The following is a 17,453-nucleotide window of genomic DNA, read 5'->3' on the forward strand; positions in this document are numbered from 1 at the left end:
TGGAAATGTCAGGCTTAAAAGTGCATCCTGTGGCTACTGTTCAGCTTTGCTTGTCTCGAGCTGTCTGCAGTACTGCGACTAAACTCCCTGATTCACTCTGACTGAAGCAGACCTTGGACATCACCGAGTTCCCCTTAGGAGCGTCTGCACCACTGAAGGTCAAACCTCATTCTGGCGACATGGCGCTCAGCGTGAATACATTTGGATTCCTCTTTTTAAATATCCCAAAAGTGCACTCAGTCAGCTCCCACTTCTCCATCCACAGCTTTTAAACTTATTACCAGTGTCCTCTCACAGTCATCTCACTATATCTTTATGACATTTACTCCATGCTAGCTACAGTCAATAAACCTAGAAAGCTACTGACAGCGCATCCGTGTAATTCAATATGATAGCTCTCAACGGAAGCAGCCAGCTCCAAGGTGGATTTCTCAAAGTTTTTCACACTCCTCCACTTTCCTGCTTTTTGAATGAAATGTCATGTTAAATATCGGAGCGATGCGATATGTCGGAGGGGGTGGTGGAGTTCTTTCGTGTGACAATAGCCATGGAAAAAAATAGAGCTGTCTGTTCCTATTTGCTCTTCTGTGTGTGTGCATGTGTGTGTGTGAGTGCAACTACATACCCTGTGTTTATGGCTTCCCTATGGTGTGTGTGCGTGTGTGTATGAGCACCCTGGTCTTTGTGGTGTATGTTGTGCAGGACACAGCTGTAGCAAAACATTATTCCCTCTACACAATGACCTACATACAGGGGACCCCAATGGGCGTCAATACGTACTGGCCCCAGGTTTGTGTTGTTGTACGTGTGTGGGTGTGTGTGTGTGTGTGTTTGCGTGTGTGTGTGTGTGTTTGTGTGTGTGTGTGTGTGTGTGTGTGTGTGTGTGTGTGGGTGTGTGTGTGTGTGTGTGTGTCGGTGCAATGTAAGAAATGTTGAATGTGTATCAGCTTGTCTTTGTGCATGCCCTCAGATGTTCAGCTGTGTGTTGGCAGCTGTGTGCCTCCCTTGAGTTTTTGAAGAAACTTGTTTGTTGTTTTGGCCTTCAGCTTTTTAAGTTCCTCTGCCAGTCCTTCAGTCTGTCAGTTGAATAAAAATAGACAAGCTACTAAAATATATCAACGCCTCCATGTTACTTAACCTCTTCTGAATTCATGTCATTTGATGTGTCACCTAATTGGTTTCCTTAACCATACCAGTGCCCCCATTCTAAGTTGTTACCTTACATTCTTATCGTTAGGGGACGTGTGAAGATCCTACCCTCAATCCAACCTTTTTCCTATCGCAGTATATTTGTCCTATAAGGTCACCTCTACAATAATGTAATCTAAGAAGCTATTTAAAAGGGAACTGCATGACCTTTGACTTGTCATGAAAGTCTGCAGCTGATTTAGGCTGCAAGAGGGGAAACAAGACTTTCTGCAGATAACTGGGAGACTGAATGGATTTTTATATCCTATATATTAGTGGTTCTCAGTCTTGGTAACTCTGAACCGACTGTCCTGCATGTTTTAGGTGTTTCTCTGGTGTTGCACGTCCGACTTAAACGATTTAATGATTAACAGGGTTCTGCAGCACTTTTTAAAGATCAGGTGTTTTGTACTCGATAAATTTCTAAAACAGTGGTTTGAGGTCTGGGATTATGATCCAGTTTTTCACAGCTTTCGACTTACATTCTGTAACTGTGCAGAGGTAGTAGAAACATACCACAAAAACTTGACCATCCATAGATTTGGCATAGTTTTACTTAAGAAGTTACATCAGGAGCTGCAGCACTGAGTAGCCTGGGACAGGACAAGACTACTCTACGAAGCACCATCCCAGAGGTTCAGGTTGAAGTGCTTAATCACAATCAAACAGTTTTTTTGTAGAACTCGTTTGGCCCTGATTTGTAAGGTAGAGTCCCCTCCCTAGGTAGAGAACAGAGTCCTGCCCCAAGTGGAGGGGTTTAAGTGTCTTACAGTCTTGTTCCCTTATTGTTTATCAATGAGGGAAAATGGAGTGGTATTGATAGGTGGATTGATGCATTATCCGCAGTGATGCGAGTGCTGTGCCGGAGACCTCTCGATTTTCTGGTCGATTTACATTCCCACCCGCATCTGTGGTCACCTGTTCTGGGTAGTTACCAAAGGAACAATTGTCACCCTCATGGTGTCTGGGCTCTCCCTTAGAAATAGGGTGGCTTGAACTTCTGGCTAGGATGGCTTCTGGACGCTTCCCTGGTGAGGTGTTTCAGGTACGTCCCGCCTGGAGGAAACCCAATGGAAGATCCAGGACACACTGAACTGTTTCACAACTGGCCTGTGAAGGCCTTGGGATTACCCCAGAAGAGCTGGTCTCTGGAGAGGGAAGTGTGGGTTTCTCAGCACAGATTGGTTACTAGTTCCAGGATTAGCCAAAAGATAATGGATGGATGGAATGGATGGTGGTGAAAAATGTGCAACAAATTGGACCTTTTTCCAAAGTTGCTCAATTTGTAGAATACAGAAGGCAAATTTCAGACTTTCTGAGCCTTAATGGGAACTCAGGCTGTTAGTTTCTCTCAGGACATAATTCCTATCAACACAGACTATTAGTTTCCTAGTCCTAAAAGGCCATTCTAATTGCCATTGCTATTGCAAATTTAATTTGTAGCTATTGATTATATTGATATTGATGTAACAGCTTCTTACTTTTTGTCTTTTATATTCAGACTTTGTTAATGTCAACATGAAAGTGCTCTTACAAGAACTTCAAAGCTTATAATCACACTTCATTTGAATCGGTTATCAACCCCCTTGGGGGATATCTTGATTTGATGGATTTCAGTGACACACTGTGCATATATAAATGTAGTTAGTCAGAGAAAAAAAAACATCAGATGTGTTTGACTTTCCATAATTACCACGACTCCTTGGGGAGAGATTTAAATGCTGGTGATTACTTTGTTTGATTACTTATGCTGTGTGTGAATATATGCATAGTCTATATGTGTGTGTGTGGGTGGGGGCGGGGGGTGCGTGTGTGTGTGTGATGGGTAATCTTTTATGATGTTATTATGACATTAATGTCTGTTTCGTCCTGTACCACACTGCTTTATCCTTGTCCATATGCCCATCATTCACATTCTGACCTAAATCAGTTAAATTTGACAGTGATGTACGAGAACATTAACAAGAAAACATCTAACCCAAATACAGCACCGTCACAGACAGCTACCTAGAAGAGTACTGGGCAAGTTTTGAAATCTTTATTATCAAAGCCCTCTGAAGTTGCTCCTCTGCCCCCCTGGAGGCAGGAATCGAAAAGCTTTCCTACAAGAAATGTTCACAACGATGGAGGTGATGTAAGCCTTCGCAGTGCAAGCCTGTCAGAGATATCTGTTTAGCGTGACTACACAACAGATAAAAATTTAATGACCTTTGCTTTAGAGATCGGCTCGGCCAGTTTCTCTTTCATCAGATCAACAACTTTTGATCCTTTCAGACAACTTTGTCTGATGTCAAACAGGTGCTGTTGCAGAAATGAACCGAGTTTTTCTCTCTCTCGTTCTCTCTCTCTCTCTCTCTCTCTCTCCATGGATGGCACTAGTAGAGAATCAGAGTGGGTGGTGGAACAAGTCTGCATAGAAATATTCTAGCCCTTAATGGATGTGGTTGAGCTGCCTTTGAGCAATGCCATAAACTCTTGTCAACCGGTTCAGTTAGGCACAAGCAGAGGAACTACAATGAATCATAATGGTGCAGGTGACTGTTTTAATATTGAAATGAATATAAACCAACAGAATCAAAAAAAGTGGGTCCACATGCTGGTGTTGGAGATTTAGGGCCTCTTCACATCTTTTCACAATTGGATTGGTGTCAGGCTTCAGCGGCGTTTATTTTTGTCATTGCTAAAAGACTACAAACCATTTCTCCCTCTATCACATGGATGTTTGTTTTGGTTGTACTTACCCAGAATGCCATGTGCTATAGTCCACTTCCTGCTTGTGGAGTGGTCGCCGAGACAGACTTCACTTCAACCAAACTGAGACATAGGTTTTTTGGCAGGCCAGATTTTGCTTTTTTCATCCACATCAAAGTTTAATTGTGTTTTCAAACGACCCCAAACAAACCATCCATCCATCCATCCATTTTCTTCCGCTTATCCGGGGTCAGGTCGCGGGGGCAGCAGCTTCAGAAGGGAGGCCCAGACTTCCCTCTCCCCAGCCACTTCTTCCAGCTCCTCCGGGGGAATCCCAAGGCGTTCCCAGGCCAGCCGAGAGACGTAATCCCTCCAGCGTGTCCTGGGTCTTCCCCGAGGCCTCCTCCCGGTGGGACGTGCCCGGAACACCTCACCAGGGAGGCGTCCAGGAGGCATCCTGACCAGATGCCCGAGCCACCTCAACTGGCTCCTCTCGACGTGGAGGAGCAGCGGCTCTACTCTGAGTCCCTCCCGGATGACCGAGCTTCTCACCCTATCTCTAAGGGAGAGCCCAGCCACCCTGCGGAGGAAACCCATTTCGGCCGCTTGTACCCGTGATCTCGTTCTTTCGGTCATGACCCAAAGCTCATGACCATAGATGAGGGTGGGAACGTAGATCGACCGGTAAATCGAGAGCTTCGCTTTTTGGCTCAGCTCTCTCTTCACCACGACGGACCGGTACAGCGCCCGCTTCACAGTAGACGCTGCCCCAATCCGCCTGTCGATCTCCCGCTCCCTTCTTCCCTCATTCGTGAACAAGATCCCCAGATACTTAAACTCCTCCACTTGAGGCAGGACGACCCCCCTGACCCGGAGAAGGCACTCTACCCTTTTCCGGCTCAAGACCATGGCCTCGGATTTGGAGGCACCGAGCCTCATCCCGGCCGCTTCACACTCGGCTGCGAACCGCTCCAGTGAGAGCTGCAGATCACGTTCCGATGAAGCCAACAGGACCACATCATCCGCAAAAAGCAGAGATGCGATCCTAAGGCCACCAAAACGGATCCCCTCAACACCTCGGCTGCGCCTAGAAATTCTGTCCATAAAAGTAATGAACAGAATCGGTGACAAAGGGCAGCCTTGGCGGAGTCCAACTCTCACCGGAAACGAGCCCGACTTACTGCCGGCAATGCGGACCAGACTCTGACACCGGTCATACAGGGACCTGACAGCCCGTATCAAAGGGCCCGGTACCCCATACTCCCGGAGTACCCCCCACAGGGCCCCCGAGGGACACGGTCGAACGCCTTCTCCAAGTCCACAAAACACATGTAGACTGGTTGGGCGAACTCCCATGCACCCTCCAGGACCCCGCTGAGGGTGTAGAGCTGGTCCAGTGTTCCACGACCAGGACGAAAACCACACTGCTCTTCCTGAATCCGAGGTTCGACTATCCGACGAACCCTCCTCTCCAGGACCCCTGAATAGACCTTACCAGGGAGGCTTAAGAGTGTGATCCCCCTGTAATTGGAGCACACCCTCCGGTCCCCCTTTTTAAACAGGGGGACCACCACCCCAGTCTGCCAGTCCAGGGGAACTGCCCCCGATGTCCATGCGATATTGCAGAGTCGCGTTAGCCAACACAACCCCGCAACATCCAGAGCCTTAAGGAACTCCGGGCGGATCTCATCCACCCCCGGGGCCCTGCCACCGAGGAGCTTTTGACCACCTCGGCGACCTCGTCCCCAGAGATTGGAGAGCCCAGCCCAGAGTCCCCAGGCTCAGCTTCCTCAACAGAAGGCATGTTGGTGGGATTGAGGAGGTCTTCGAAGTATTCCGCCCACCGGCCCACAACGTCCCGAGTTGAGGTCAGCAGCGCACCATCCCCACTATAAACAGTGTTGGTGCTGCACTGCTTCCCTCTCCTGAGACGCCGGATGGTGGACCAGAATCGCCTCGATTGCAAGCAATCGGCATTGTGCAAACAAACCAGTTTGATTAAAGCGGTCTTAACAGGGCTGGTGTGAATGCACCCTAGGGGTTTTCTAAATAATACATACAAGTCCAAATATAGCTACACTTCAATCACACAACAGTTCTCACCATCAATGCACTTCTGGCATAATTCTGAACCACTCTGTGTCACAGCATTTTTAGAGTTAATTTAAATTGGCTCAAATTTGACTTAGTCAACGTCAGGGAACTTTCAGAGCCTTTATCTGTTTCTTAATGTGTGTTTTAATGTTGAAAAACATAACTGTGTCCAACCTTTCAGTTTGTAGTTGTTTGTTTTAAGTGAAATTTAAAACATTTGGTGTTTATCCTTTTTCTTTTAATCCTTGCATGTTTTGCTTTGTGTCAGTATTGGCAAAATGATGCTAGACAATGGGTTCAGTTCTTTTGGGTTGGAAAGCATATCTTCAAGGGTTACTGTGGCCGCTGTGATCAAATGGCTCAATGTTAGTCTTGTCTGACCATAAAGGTGTCCTTCACATGACATGTTGGCCCCTACAGTAGGTGAAGTGAGTCAAAGGTGTGAATTTAGGAGCACGGTCTTTTTTCTTCTGACTGAATGAGAGGGTATGGAGCAAAACGTTGGTGTGCCAACAGTTTTTAGTTTATAGTTAGAATAGAGTCTGGTGGTTCCTTCGCTTACAGACCAATTTCTTTCCTTCAGAAGGTTGACATTTTGGGTCTAATGGTAAAATTTGGTATTTTGACAAGACAAAAATCCTCAACCTCAGAAGTGGCTTTAACATGGACAAAATACTGTAAAGAAAATTTCTGGACTGTATTTCAAATTCAGGTCCACCCTTAGAAAGCAACCAGTTTACATAAACAAATTTACTGTAACTTTTTGATTACTAGTGGACAAGGTGCACCTCTCCAAAGATATCTCATCAAATATCAGCTGGGGTGAACGTACAGTTGAAACCGGAAGTTTATATACTTTGAATAAAGACGCATACAACTTTATTTCCCACTGTTTGAATTGCAGTCAGAACAAACATCTCTTGTTTTTGGTCAGTTAGAATTACCAAAATAATTTCTGTATGCATCTCTGTGAATCTTGAAGGATCTTAATCTCACCCTACCCTGTTTTTGTGTTTAGATCCGTGCTGGTGGATTCGAATACTCCCCAGGAACTCTTCACATCTACTCGGACAGTCTCCTCACTCTTCCCGCCATCATTGGCATTGGAGGGGGCGGTGGCCTGCTCCTCTTGGTGATCATCGCTGTTTTGATAGCCTACAAGAGGAAGTCAAGGGACGCAGACCGCACCCTGAAGCGCCTCCAGCTCCAGATGGACAACCTGGAATCACGAGTAGCGCTGGAGTGTAAAGAAGGTGGGTGCTCTTCGAGCAAAGCAAATTCTTTGGCAGTGATGCTGATTTAAGTATTTAAGCCTTCCTTGTTGGTATAATAGAACAGTAAAGATATTTCTTTAAACATGACTTTCATAGGGTTGATTTACAGCTAAGCACGGCATTGTGCAGAGAGAGACAGTTATAAAAGTGAATGAATCTGGAGAGAAGTGGAGATGCAATAAATTACTGTTGGACACTGTTATCATCACTACCAGCTTCTTTAGGGTACGCATGCTGAGTTAAAAGCATAAACTGCAAATATTGAGTTGTGGTGAATAAACCATTTAACTTATGATTTTCTATAACATTTATAAAGCAGGAGTTCACAGTCACTTGAGTTTTAGACTAGCGGTGAGATTTGTTTAAGTTTTTAATCAAGCTAATTGGAGGGTCTGTAATTAATTAGGTAATCGAAATTAATCACATTTAATAGAAAGAGCAACATTTTTTATTCAAAAACCCTTTTTTCAGCTAAATTATTCTAAATTATAAAATGAATACACATATGAGCTCAACAACAAAGATACCCAAGGTATTTAAAATTTGCCACAGTTTCAACAGGTTGGCCATCGAGAGAAACTGGAACCACTTTAAGGTTTTGTTTAGATCATTTAATTAGCTCTACATTCTTAAGATAATGAAAAATTAATAAGGCTTTCCGGTATTCTGATTTAGTAATGTAATTAATGTAATGTAATGTAATGTAATGTAATGTAATGTAATATTAGCTGTGTTGCCACCCCCTCGCCACTAGAGGCAGTACCAACCCCAAAAACATGCGACTAAAGAGCAGATTTAGAAGTACACCGAAAGCTACAGAATTTGGTAAAAACTGAGCTTTGCTGAAGTAACTAAAGACAAGTTCAAATCCATGCTGAGAGTGGAGCTCCTTCAATCAGGGCTCCTCCGCAGCTCTGATTGGCTAAGCAATGTAACGTGATCCTCTGCAACAAGTGATGGCAAAGCGAGGCGTCATCACGACTTTACACAAGTGTCTTTACCTCCACGGCAGAGGCTCCGCCGAACCCCTGAGACCGACTCATCGAACCCCGGGGGTTCAGTCGAACCCAGTTTAAGCACCACTGCTCTAGACATATTAAAATAATGTAGAAAAATGAATAACAAGCAGATGAAGTGGATTCCCTTTGGGTTTTACATTATGGTGAAACTGAAACTCATTCCTGGTAAATACATGTCAGTAGGAGCTCTAAATACCTTTTCTTTTATATCGTCATGAAAATTTGGCAATTAGAACATCATTTACAACATCAGTACAGGAGGAAATGTACTTTTTGGTTGTTTATCGAGAGATTTACAAAACACACGTAGCAGTCTGGTAGTAGGACTCAAAGACCTTTTGTTCAGAAAACATGCAGTTGTAAAATTATTATTAGTTTTGGAATTATCATATCAGCAGTAATCAACCCATATTTCATATGATTTCCACAGCACTCTCTGAGAGCTTTAGCATCTCTGCTGCTAAAATCTAAATGAGGTTTGGGCATTGGGGGATGTGAAAATCATTTCAGTGAACGGTCAGATTGTTTGTGAATTTTGCCTCACAGATCTCCACTTTAAGGGAAAAATGTCATACATACTTCAAAGACATCACAGGACTTGATGTTCCACAAAATCTCCTTCAGTTCCTCATGTTGAGACCCACAGAAGGTGCTTTTTCTAAACACCAGCCTTCCTGGAAAGACGGGGGGAAAAAAGTCACAGCAGCTTTTTGATTAGACGCAAATGTTTCAGATCATCAAACTAATGTTTATATCAAAGATAACCAGAGTAAATTCACAAGGCAGCTTCAAATTACATTTTATTTATAAAGGGAGAAAGCCATCCAACCCAGCCTGGACCTGTGTCCAAAAGTAATTGCCCCCCAAAGTTAATAGTTCCTCCATGCTGCCACCAAGAGTTTTTTTTTACTGACAATGTGTCTCGTATATTGCTCTGAATATATTTTGATCATATGTTCTTTGCAGATTTTTATTTTTTCATTCAAAATGTAGTTTTTAAGCTTGAATGACCCAATTAAATTCAGCCATAAGTAGACCACTGAAGACTTGCATTTTATTTTTGCCTTTCTTAAACATTCATAATGCTTTAGATCATTGTCCTGTTGCTTAACTGTAGTGAGGTTGAGCTTAAGAACCAGATTTTCTGTATCAGAATTTACTGGATGAAAGAATTTCTGGTTCCACTGAGAAAGAAATCATCCGGGTCCTAAAGCAGTTGTTCCATACCATTAGAGCAGTGGTTCTTAACCTGGGTTCGGTCGAACCCCAGGGGTTCGGTGAGTCGGTCTCAGGGGTTCGGCGGAGCCTCTGCCGTGGAGGTGAAGACACACTTGTGTAAAGTCGTGATGACGCCCCGCTTTGCCATCACTTGCTGCAGAGGATCACGTTACATTGCTTAACCAATCAGAGCTGCGGAGGAGCCCTGATTGAAGGATCTCCACTCTCAGCATGGATTTGAACTTGTGTCTTTAATTACTTCAGCAAAGCTCACAGTTTTTACCAAATTCTATAGTCTAAATCTGCTCCTAAATCTTTTCGGGGTTGGTACTGCCTCAAGTGGTGTGGGGGTGGTTACACAGCTAATATAATTACATTACTAAATCAGAATACCACAAAGTATTGTGTGTGTCGGGGGGGGGATGGAATAAGAAGGGTTTGGTGAATGCGCATATGCAACTGGGGGGTTCGGTACCTCAAAAAAAGAACCACTGCATTAGAGTAACACCACAGAGTTTTGGTTGGTATAAAGTTCTTTTTCTGAAAGGTTTTACATCAGATGTAACAGGAATCACACTTTCCAAAAATAATAACTACCCTAAAAAGGTCTTATGGGACTTTAAGATGTTTGTCACTTTGTAGGTCATTTTCATTTTAGTGAGAAAAATTTAAATGCTGTGAACACATCAAGTTGATGACTCAACTTTGGATGTGTTCACATCAAACTCCCTTAGTCCCTGAAGGAAATTATATCAGCCGTTCTGTAGATGTTGTTCTAGCTTCATTTGTGGCCTTCTCCTGGAGTCTTTGATGTGACTTTGGAGTAGTTTTGCATTACAGAACCTATGAGGGTTCACCTCTCTTCTATGTTTTTTGTTTGTAGATAGAAGCTCTGATTAGGGTTGACTGGAGTCCTAGAAGATGAGAAAGCTTTGTAAACCATTAGTCCTTGAAGCTTCATTAGATCGGTGTGTGATGGGTTGCTATGTGGTTAATTATTGAGGTTAAGGACATGAGTTTTAGAGAGGCCTTTTTGGTGTGAGTGTGAGCCACTTTAGGTGTTTACAGGTTAATGCCACAAGCACACAAAGCCATGGCACAAAGTTCTAACATGATCACACCTCAGTCTTGACACAGAGTCATAACTCCTAACAGCAGCCAGACGTGTCAAACAAAAGCTGTCAGAGGTTTTGAGTCAAAGCCCTTTATTTTTCAGAGCAACACTTCCACATACCCTGACAGAGGTGACATTTCCCTGAAAGTGTCCTGACCTCATTGGAGTGCCTCAGTTTAAGATGTCACTCACGAAAAACATGAAATGTATGAACCAACAGCCAGTTTTGTGCAGGAGATGAAGCATGGCCCTATTCCCACCCATCCCAAAGCACTCCGCCCCGCCTGCTGCACGCCCATCTGGCCCACAGAGAGGAAGAGGCGCTTGTGGGCGGAGTAGCAGATGATGTGGGCGGTCCACCATGCGTGTGATAGCTAATGGTGAGGTGTGTGTGTGTGTGTTTGGTTGTGCTCTAAAAAATCTGCAGAGAGAAGAAGTGGGATGCTTGGTTCAGTCATCCATGTAAAGCAGACATCACAGCAAATTCCTTTATCTATAGTCTGCTGTTAATGGATACTTACACTTTAAAAGTCATGGTGGACTTCTTTACCATAAGCTGTGAAACAGAAACTGGTAAAGAAGAAAACTAATTCAAAAGGATTTAAAAAACAATTTTAGGATTAGAGCATTGTTTGCCTAATTTGGGGATACCTGTGCTGTTACCTTTTCACCTAAATTGACTAAGGCCGGGACTTTAACGCTTTAATTTTCATGAATGAATTTTTTAAAAATGTTACGCAATCAAGTCACTTTTTTTTTTTAACATTCAAAGGTTCCGGACAGAACTTTTGTACTTGTGTGTTTCTGGTACGCCTGTAAATATGACGCACCAGGAATGTTTTGGCTAACGCCAAAGCTTGGATTTATGGAAAGTTTGGTCTTAAAAAATCAAGGACAGTGTAACAAGCCAAGTTTAGTTCAGAATCGTTTGGATGCCTGGCTGCCACAACATTAATTATCTTATAATTATCCAATCAGTCAGATTGGCTATGTTAGAGAATGTTTCACAGGTTTTTTTTCTTTCTTTTCTACATAATCTGTCTGTGGGTTAAACAAAGGAAATATTAATTTAGACCTTCATGTTTGCTGCTTCCATGCTTTTTCGTTTCCTTGTATTCACCTCTTATTCTTTGGACAGGTTTTGCTGTTGTTCCCTCTTTCATTATATATTTTTCTAGCAGTTATTCTCTAAAAAAAACTACTTCCGTTCTTCTTGGTAATATTCCATCTTCAGACCTTTTTCTGTTTGCCACTCTCATGTCTGTAAAATCCTAATCTCGCATTCCTATTTTCTTTTTTGCTTTTTTTTAAACTTCACTCCTCCTTTATCATCTTAACTTCCTCTCATTTCTTTCGTCTCTCTGGCGGACCAAACAGTCCAAAAACAGCTGGAGGAAATTATGCATGAAAACTCATCCATTGCTCTCTTTAATAATTATCCAGTCATGCAATTGATTGACTTTCCTTTTCAGGAACTTGGTTTTTCTGTCTCGCTTTTGCCTCTTCTCTCCACCTGAGCCATCATTTCTTGTTCATTTCAGAGACTTTCGTTTCCCACTTCCATTTTTTTCCTGTCTTTTTTTATAGACCTTTGCAGAGATTGCTGTTATTGAAAGATATTTTCTTTTTAGATGCAACATCAACATTTCCGCATGCTCTTATGGAAAACTGAAGTTAATACAAATATGTTTCCAGAGTAAATAGCTTGGATTATTTAAATGTGAGAATGACATTTAACAATTTACATTGTAATAGACCTCTAGAAACCAAAAGATGTGCATATTTTTCCACATCTTGCAGTCATGTATTCACAGATGTGTAAATTACATATATTCCTTTGTTAAATACATGAAATTCTTTCTTACTCGATCATGTAATGTTAATTCTTTATGATTTATCCACTCATTCTTTTATGTTTCTACTTCATTAAGCATCCTTCTAAACCTTGTTCTTCATCTTTGCTGATATTCATTTCTTTATTTGTTGTCCCCAGTTCTATTCTTCTGCTGCATGTCTTCCCTTTCTCTCTCTGCCTTTCTTCCTGTCTAACTACTGTCGACTAACGGCGACAAGTGCTTTTAAAAGTATTCTGAGGAAGAGCCAGGTTAGATTGAAATGTCAGTAAATGAGTCATTCTGACTCAAAATGTCTTTTCAGCACCCTTCTTCTTTGTAAGCATTTAGAAAAAATAGGAGCAGAAGAAATTCCAACAGGCCAATCTGTTATATGAAATTAAGCGATAGCTGCAGTAAAAAAAAATAAAACAGTGTATAATTGTTCTTATGATCTGTGTCTTGTGAAATAACTAACACTAAGAGCTACATAAGTTTATTGTATTGATTTAATGTACAGGATGCAGAGAAATAAGTGATTAGTTTGCATTACTAATTGTAGTTAGCATGAATGCTAAGTATGAGACTGGTCACAACCAAACCAGGAACAAGTCTTCCCAGGAGCGCTTTGAGCTCGTTACAGCTTTTGAAAGTGTGGATTTTAAGATTTCTAATGAGGTCAAACACATGGAAATAAAAAAACAAAAATAGTAATTACATTCCTTTCCAGTAGGTTTGGCTTTCTCATCCCATTATCACCTTCTCTTTGTGTACTGGAAGACACTACCAACATCATTAATGATTTCTCAATTACTAAACAACTTCTTATAGCTTTAAACATTGCTAAGAAAACAAAACAATTCTTATGATTTGGAAAACAAGGATTTCACTCAGTATAAATTAATTCATCAATTCCATTAATGAATCTGTCATATGTCTATATTTACCTGTATTTCATAATTTATTGATATGTTATTCTTATTGCTAGTATTTATTGATATATATTAATATATTTATTGTTGCTTTTTCATTTTTTCTTTTGTTCTTGTTGGTTTGTTTGCTTGTGTTCTGTTTTTCTTTTTCTTTTATTTTAATGCTCTACATACTGATAATGTCGTTCATATTACCATTTCTGCTCACACACTCTCATATATATATACACGCACACACAGTTAATGATACTCATTCTCTGCAACACCATACTTCTGTTTTCTTTTTTTTGTTAGCTCAGTGATTTTATTATACTTTCATTATGTAATATATCACACCATATGTTTTTGTTATTATTTTGATATAGAATAAAATGATTAAAAAAATAAATAAATAAAATGAGCAGTTCATCACAGTACATCTACTGGTGAAGGAAAACTCAATATGCTAGAGCAACTCATCCTTTCAGCTGTTGGTGTTGAGCAGCTCTACATCACAATTAGATCTACTTTATTATGTTGCAGAAGGTGAGTTTCTCCTGAGTAGTACCGAAGGCAGTCCAGGTGCCACCAGTGGTACCTTACCAGAGTTTAGGAACAAATAAAGTTACAATGTTAAAACTGAACCTCTAGTACTCCATTTTTATCCATCTGCCGTTTTTTGTTGTGCAGCTTTCGCTGAGCTCCAGACAGACATCCATGAACTGACCCAGGAACTGGACGGCGCAGGGATTCCCTTCTTGGACTATCGCACATACGCAATGAGAGTCCTGTTCCCTGGAATTGAGGATCATCCTGTGCTTAAGGAGATGGAGGTACGGGTCAGTACACCATCAGCCAAATTTCATACTGAAACAAACTAACAATCAACTTAACAGAACCTAAAGCTAGCAGCCAATACTAATCCACTAACACTGCCTCTAAGTGTTTCTGAAGTTGTTTTTAATACTCTTAAAGTGTCCCTCTGGCTTTTCTGCTTAATTCCTCCTTTGCCATCATCCCATGATGGGCTTCATCAAAGGCAGCTTTTTGAAAAAAGTCTGACACTAAAAAGAGCCCAAGATGTCGTTTACCTCAAAGCAATCACATGACCTATATTTTACCTACTTTGCCTTTTATATGTTTATCCCCATCACATTCAATGCAAATAACTTTTCAAGAGCCCTGGTGTCATCTTTAGTCGAGTCTCAGAGGAACATTTTCTTCAGTTTTTTTTTATTCTTTTAAATTTTAGATAGAGTTATAAACTTGTGATTCATTTAAATAAAATCCAATAAAAAATCACAATAAAAATGCTTAGAAAATAGAAAAATGAAGGTAGTACAGAGGAAAATGAAGAGACTGGGTTATTAGGACTGCTGCCTGCATTATACATCACTGCTGAGTTTCTAATTGAATTTTTGCATCCACCTTCTGAGCACAGCAGCATGAAGACAGTGAAGCTGATATCTACAGACTTTTCACCTCCCAGACCAGCAGAAGTAGAATTAATAGTATGTCTCTAAAAACTGCTCTCCCTCAGAGCTAAAAAAAAATAATAATAAAGTCAAGTTTGTAATCAGCAGAATCATTAAGATGTAGAATCCGGTCCTGCTCTGTTGGCTTTGATTGGAGCGCTGGCTGACTTTTTGGAGTAAAAGAATAATTTGTTTGACCTTTAACAGCTTAATTTAATCACTCTAATCCAGACAGTGGGTTTTCTTTTGAAAGGGAAGCTCTATGGGTGGTCTTTGAGCTGTCATTTTTTACCTTTTCTATTCATTCTTTGTGATTCAGCTTTAGCTTTATTTAAACAAAAAGATCCCCACTGCCCTGAGAGTTTCACATGTTTTCATCTTAAAACTTAAAACTTTTAAACAAATATGTCAGAGGAATTTTGACAGTTTTTTGACACCAAATGCAGATGAAATGACATTAAAGAAGAAAACCTGGAATAAACTTGAACACCACATCACACCCACTTAATGACTCATTGTTTTCCAGCATATCTAGAAAAATGCAACTAATTTTGTCTCACCTTAAGTAGAATCATAATGAAGTTGATCTAATCTGGTGTATTTAAGGTGAGAAAATGCTAACATGTATTGTTACCCAACAATATTAAGCTAACTGCCCAATTAAAGGAAGGGGTCAGGGCCACGTTAGTTTTTCCTCATAACTTAACAATTTGATCACGTGCTAAACAAATGCTATAATAGACATATTATTTAAGGTAGTTACAAAATTAACATTCTCACTGGACAAGCCCCCATTTGTTTTGCAGCCCAACTAGGCAAGAATAGAGTAAGAAATAACCAGAGAGAAAAAGTTGACCAGACTTAGAAGGCAACATAAAACAACACCAAGGGAGGTTGTCCGTTTGATCATAGCACATATAAAAAGTAGAAGTAGTGAAGTAGATTATTTTATTGATTCTGCTGTTGCTTCACTGGGCTTACAACTTGAACTTCATATGTTTCTGTATAATTAATTTGGTCCATATTGTGATCAATATGGTAAGATCACAACTGGATTTTTTTATAGTGGTGGCAAAGTGTTGTTACTATAATACTTGGTATGTGTAGAATACTCCTCAATAGGCACCTCAGCTGCACACACACTTAAAGCAGTTTGACAGGATTTTGTGGCAATGGTCTACATAGTCGTAGAAATGTCCTCTTACTGGTGACTTCATTGTCGTCCCCGGAAAGTTTGAATACGAAGCAGCCTAAAGTACAAAAGAATGAATTGCTAAGAAGGCAAAAATGTCCTACTCCCCTTTCTTACCCGTACTCTTCACTGCAGGTGGGTACTTTCTCAGTCTGGTGAGCTGTAAAGTCTCATTTATTCACATGAGCCACTCAAAGACTCCTCTCAAAAGCTTCAATTCTTTACTCCTTATGAGTGTTTTTAGTCAAAAGTAAGAGAAACTGTACAAATCCAAATTACAGCCTTCAAAACAGATCAAGTTGTCAACCACAGACATTAACCAAAGTCCCTAAAGCATGAGTGCACCTTTTAATTTAAAGGTCAGGTAGGCATTGAGCAAAAGGGTGCTCCCTTGTTTTATTGCTGCGTCTAGACTTTATTCTTTGTCCCTCTGTATTTCCCCCCAGGCTTGACCGTATAATCCAATGGCCTGGGTAAACCAGTGCTCTTCTCTTTATTGCTCTTTGTGGCTGCTCTCTATCCTAAGTTGAGCAGACAAACCACGCACACATTGACAGGAGACCCTGATGTCCTCACATATGTGGACATAAAGCTGGAATCAGCCTTAAAATCAGGTGAAAATTCAGTGCAGTATGTACACGCATCCCTCTTCTATCTTTGCCTTATCGCAGTCTTTTTTCTTTTTTTTTTACTCTCAGACCCATCACTCTCAGCTTCCCCCTCAGAGGCCCTGGGAATCTCATTTAGCACTTTACAGAGCGGTCCAGACACTTTATTATGGCATGTCTGAAGAGAGGAGGAACAGAAAGCACAAGTGGGGGAAAAGTGAATGAAAAGGGAATAAGTGTTAGGGTGTGTCAAAGTTAAAAAAATACCCACCAACGAAGGATTGGATAAATTCAATATGAGACTCGAAGGATGTATAAAAAAAACTAAGAATGAGAGTGAGAGGAAGAATTAGAGCAGTGAAGGACGGCATCTTCATGGGGTTTAGTGTGTTGGTGATAAGTAGTGACAGGTGCCAGCCAGGGGAACAAGCAGGGTGCACCTCTGTCACCAACTCTGACACACATATAATCCTGCCATCCACTGATGTGCGTTCCTGTTTACACTGCTCTCAATTTCCTGCTTCTCTCTGAGTTTGACAGAAATGATTTTCAGTTGGAGACTAGGCCAGATAGATACTTGCAGATAGTTCAGCATTTTTTCTAAAATGACGTTCGTCTTCAGGGCTGTTGATTGTACCTGTGCTTCCAATTGTCATGTTGAGCCAATGTTTCAAAATGTCACAAAGCATAAAATGCAGGTTAGGCTTGATTTTCTTGACTGGTTTTGAGCAAATGACCCCAGCTATGCAAAGCGTGTCACTTAATTACGTAAGCGTCATTATGTCAAATATTGACACTGTATATAATTGTAATAAAACAAGATGTAGAGGCTGCCTA

The 17,453-nt window shown here is 41.2% G+C and overlaps 1 protein-coding gene across 3 annotated transcripts in view; it reads left to right on the top strand.

Moving 5' to 3' along the window:
* LOC103466867 (plexin-A1-like) overlaps positions 1-17,453 on the top strand; it is a 333,062-nt gene that overhangs the window by 288,162 nt on the left and 27,447 nt on the right. For 2 of the 3 annotated variants that reach the window (XM_081608591.1, XM_008412750.3), the window contains 2 exons: positions 6,992-7,226; positions 14,032-14,180. In XM_081608591.1, the coding sequence (XP_081464717.1) occupies positions 6,992-7,226; positions 14,032-14,180 (384 nt within the window). The remainder of the gene's footprint in view (positions 1-6,991; positions 7,227-14,031; positions 14,181-17,453) is intronic. The other variant, XM_008412753.3, reaches the window with a different exon arrangement.

The sequence above is a fragment of the Poecilia reticulata genome, chromosome 7, assembly GCF_904066995.2.
Source record: "Poecilia reticulata chromosome 7, P_reticulata-male-v2, whole genome shotgun sequence".
Classification (NCBI taxonomy): Eukaryota; Metazoa; Chordata; class Actinopteri; order Cyprinodontiformes; family Poeciliidae; genus Poecilia; species Poecilia reticulata.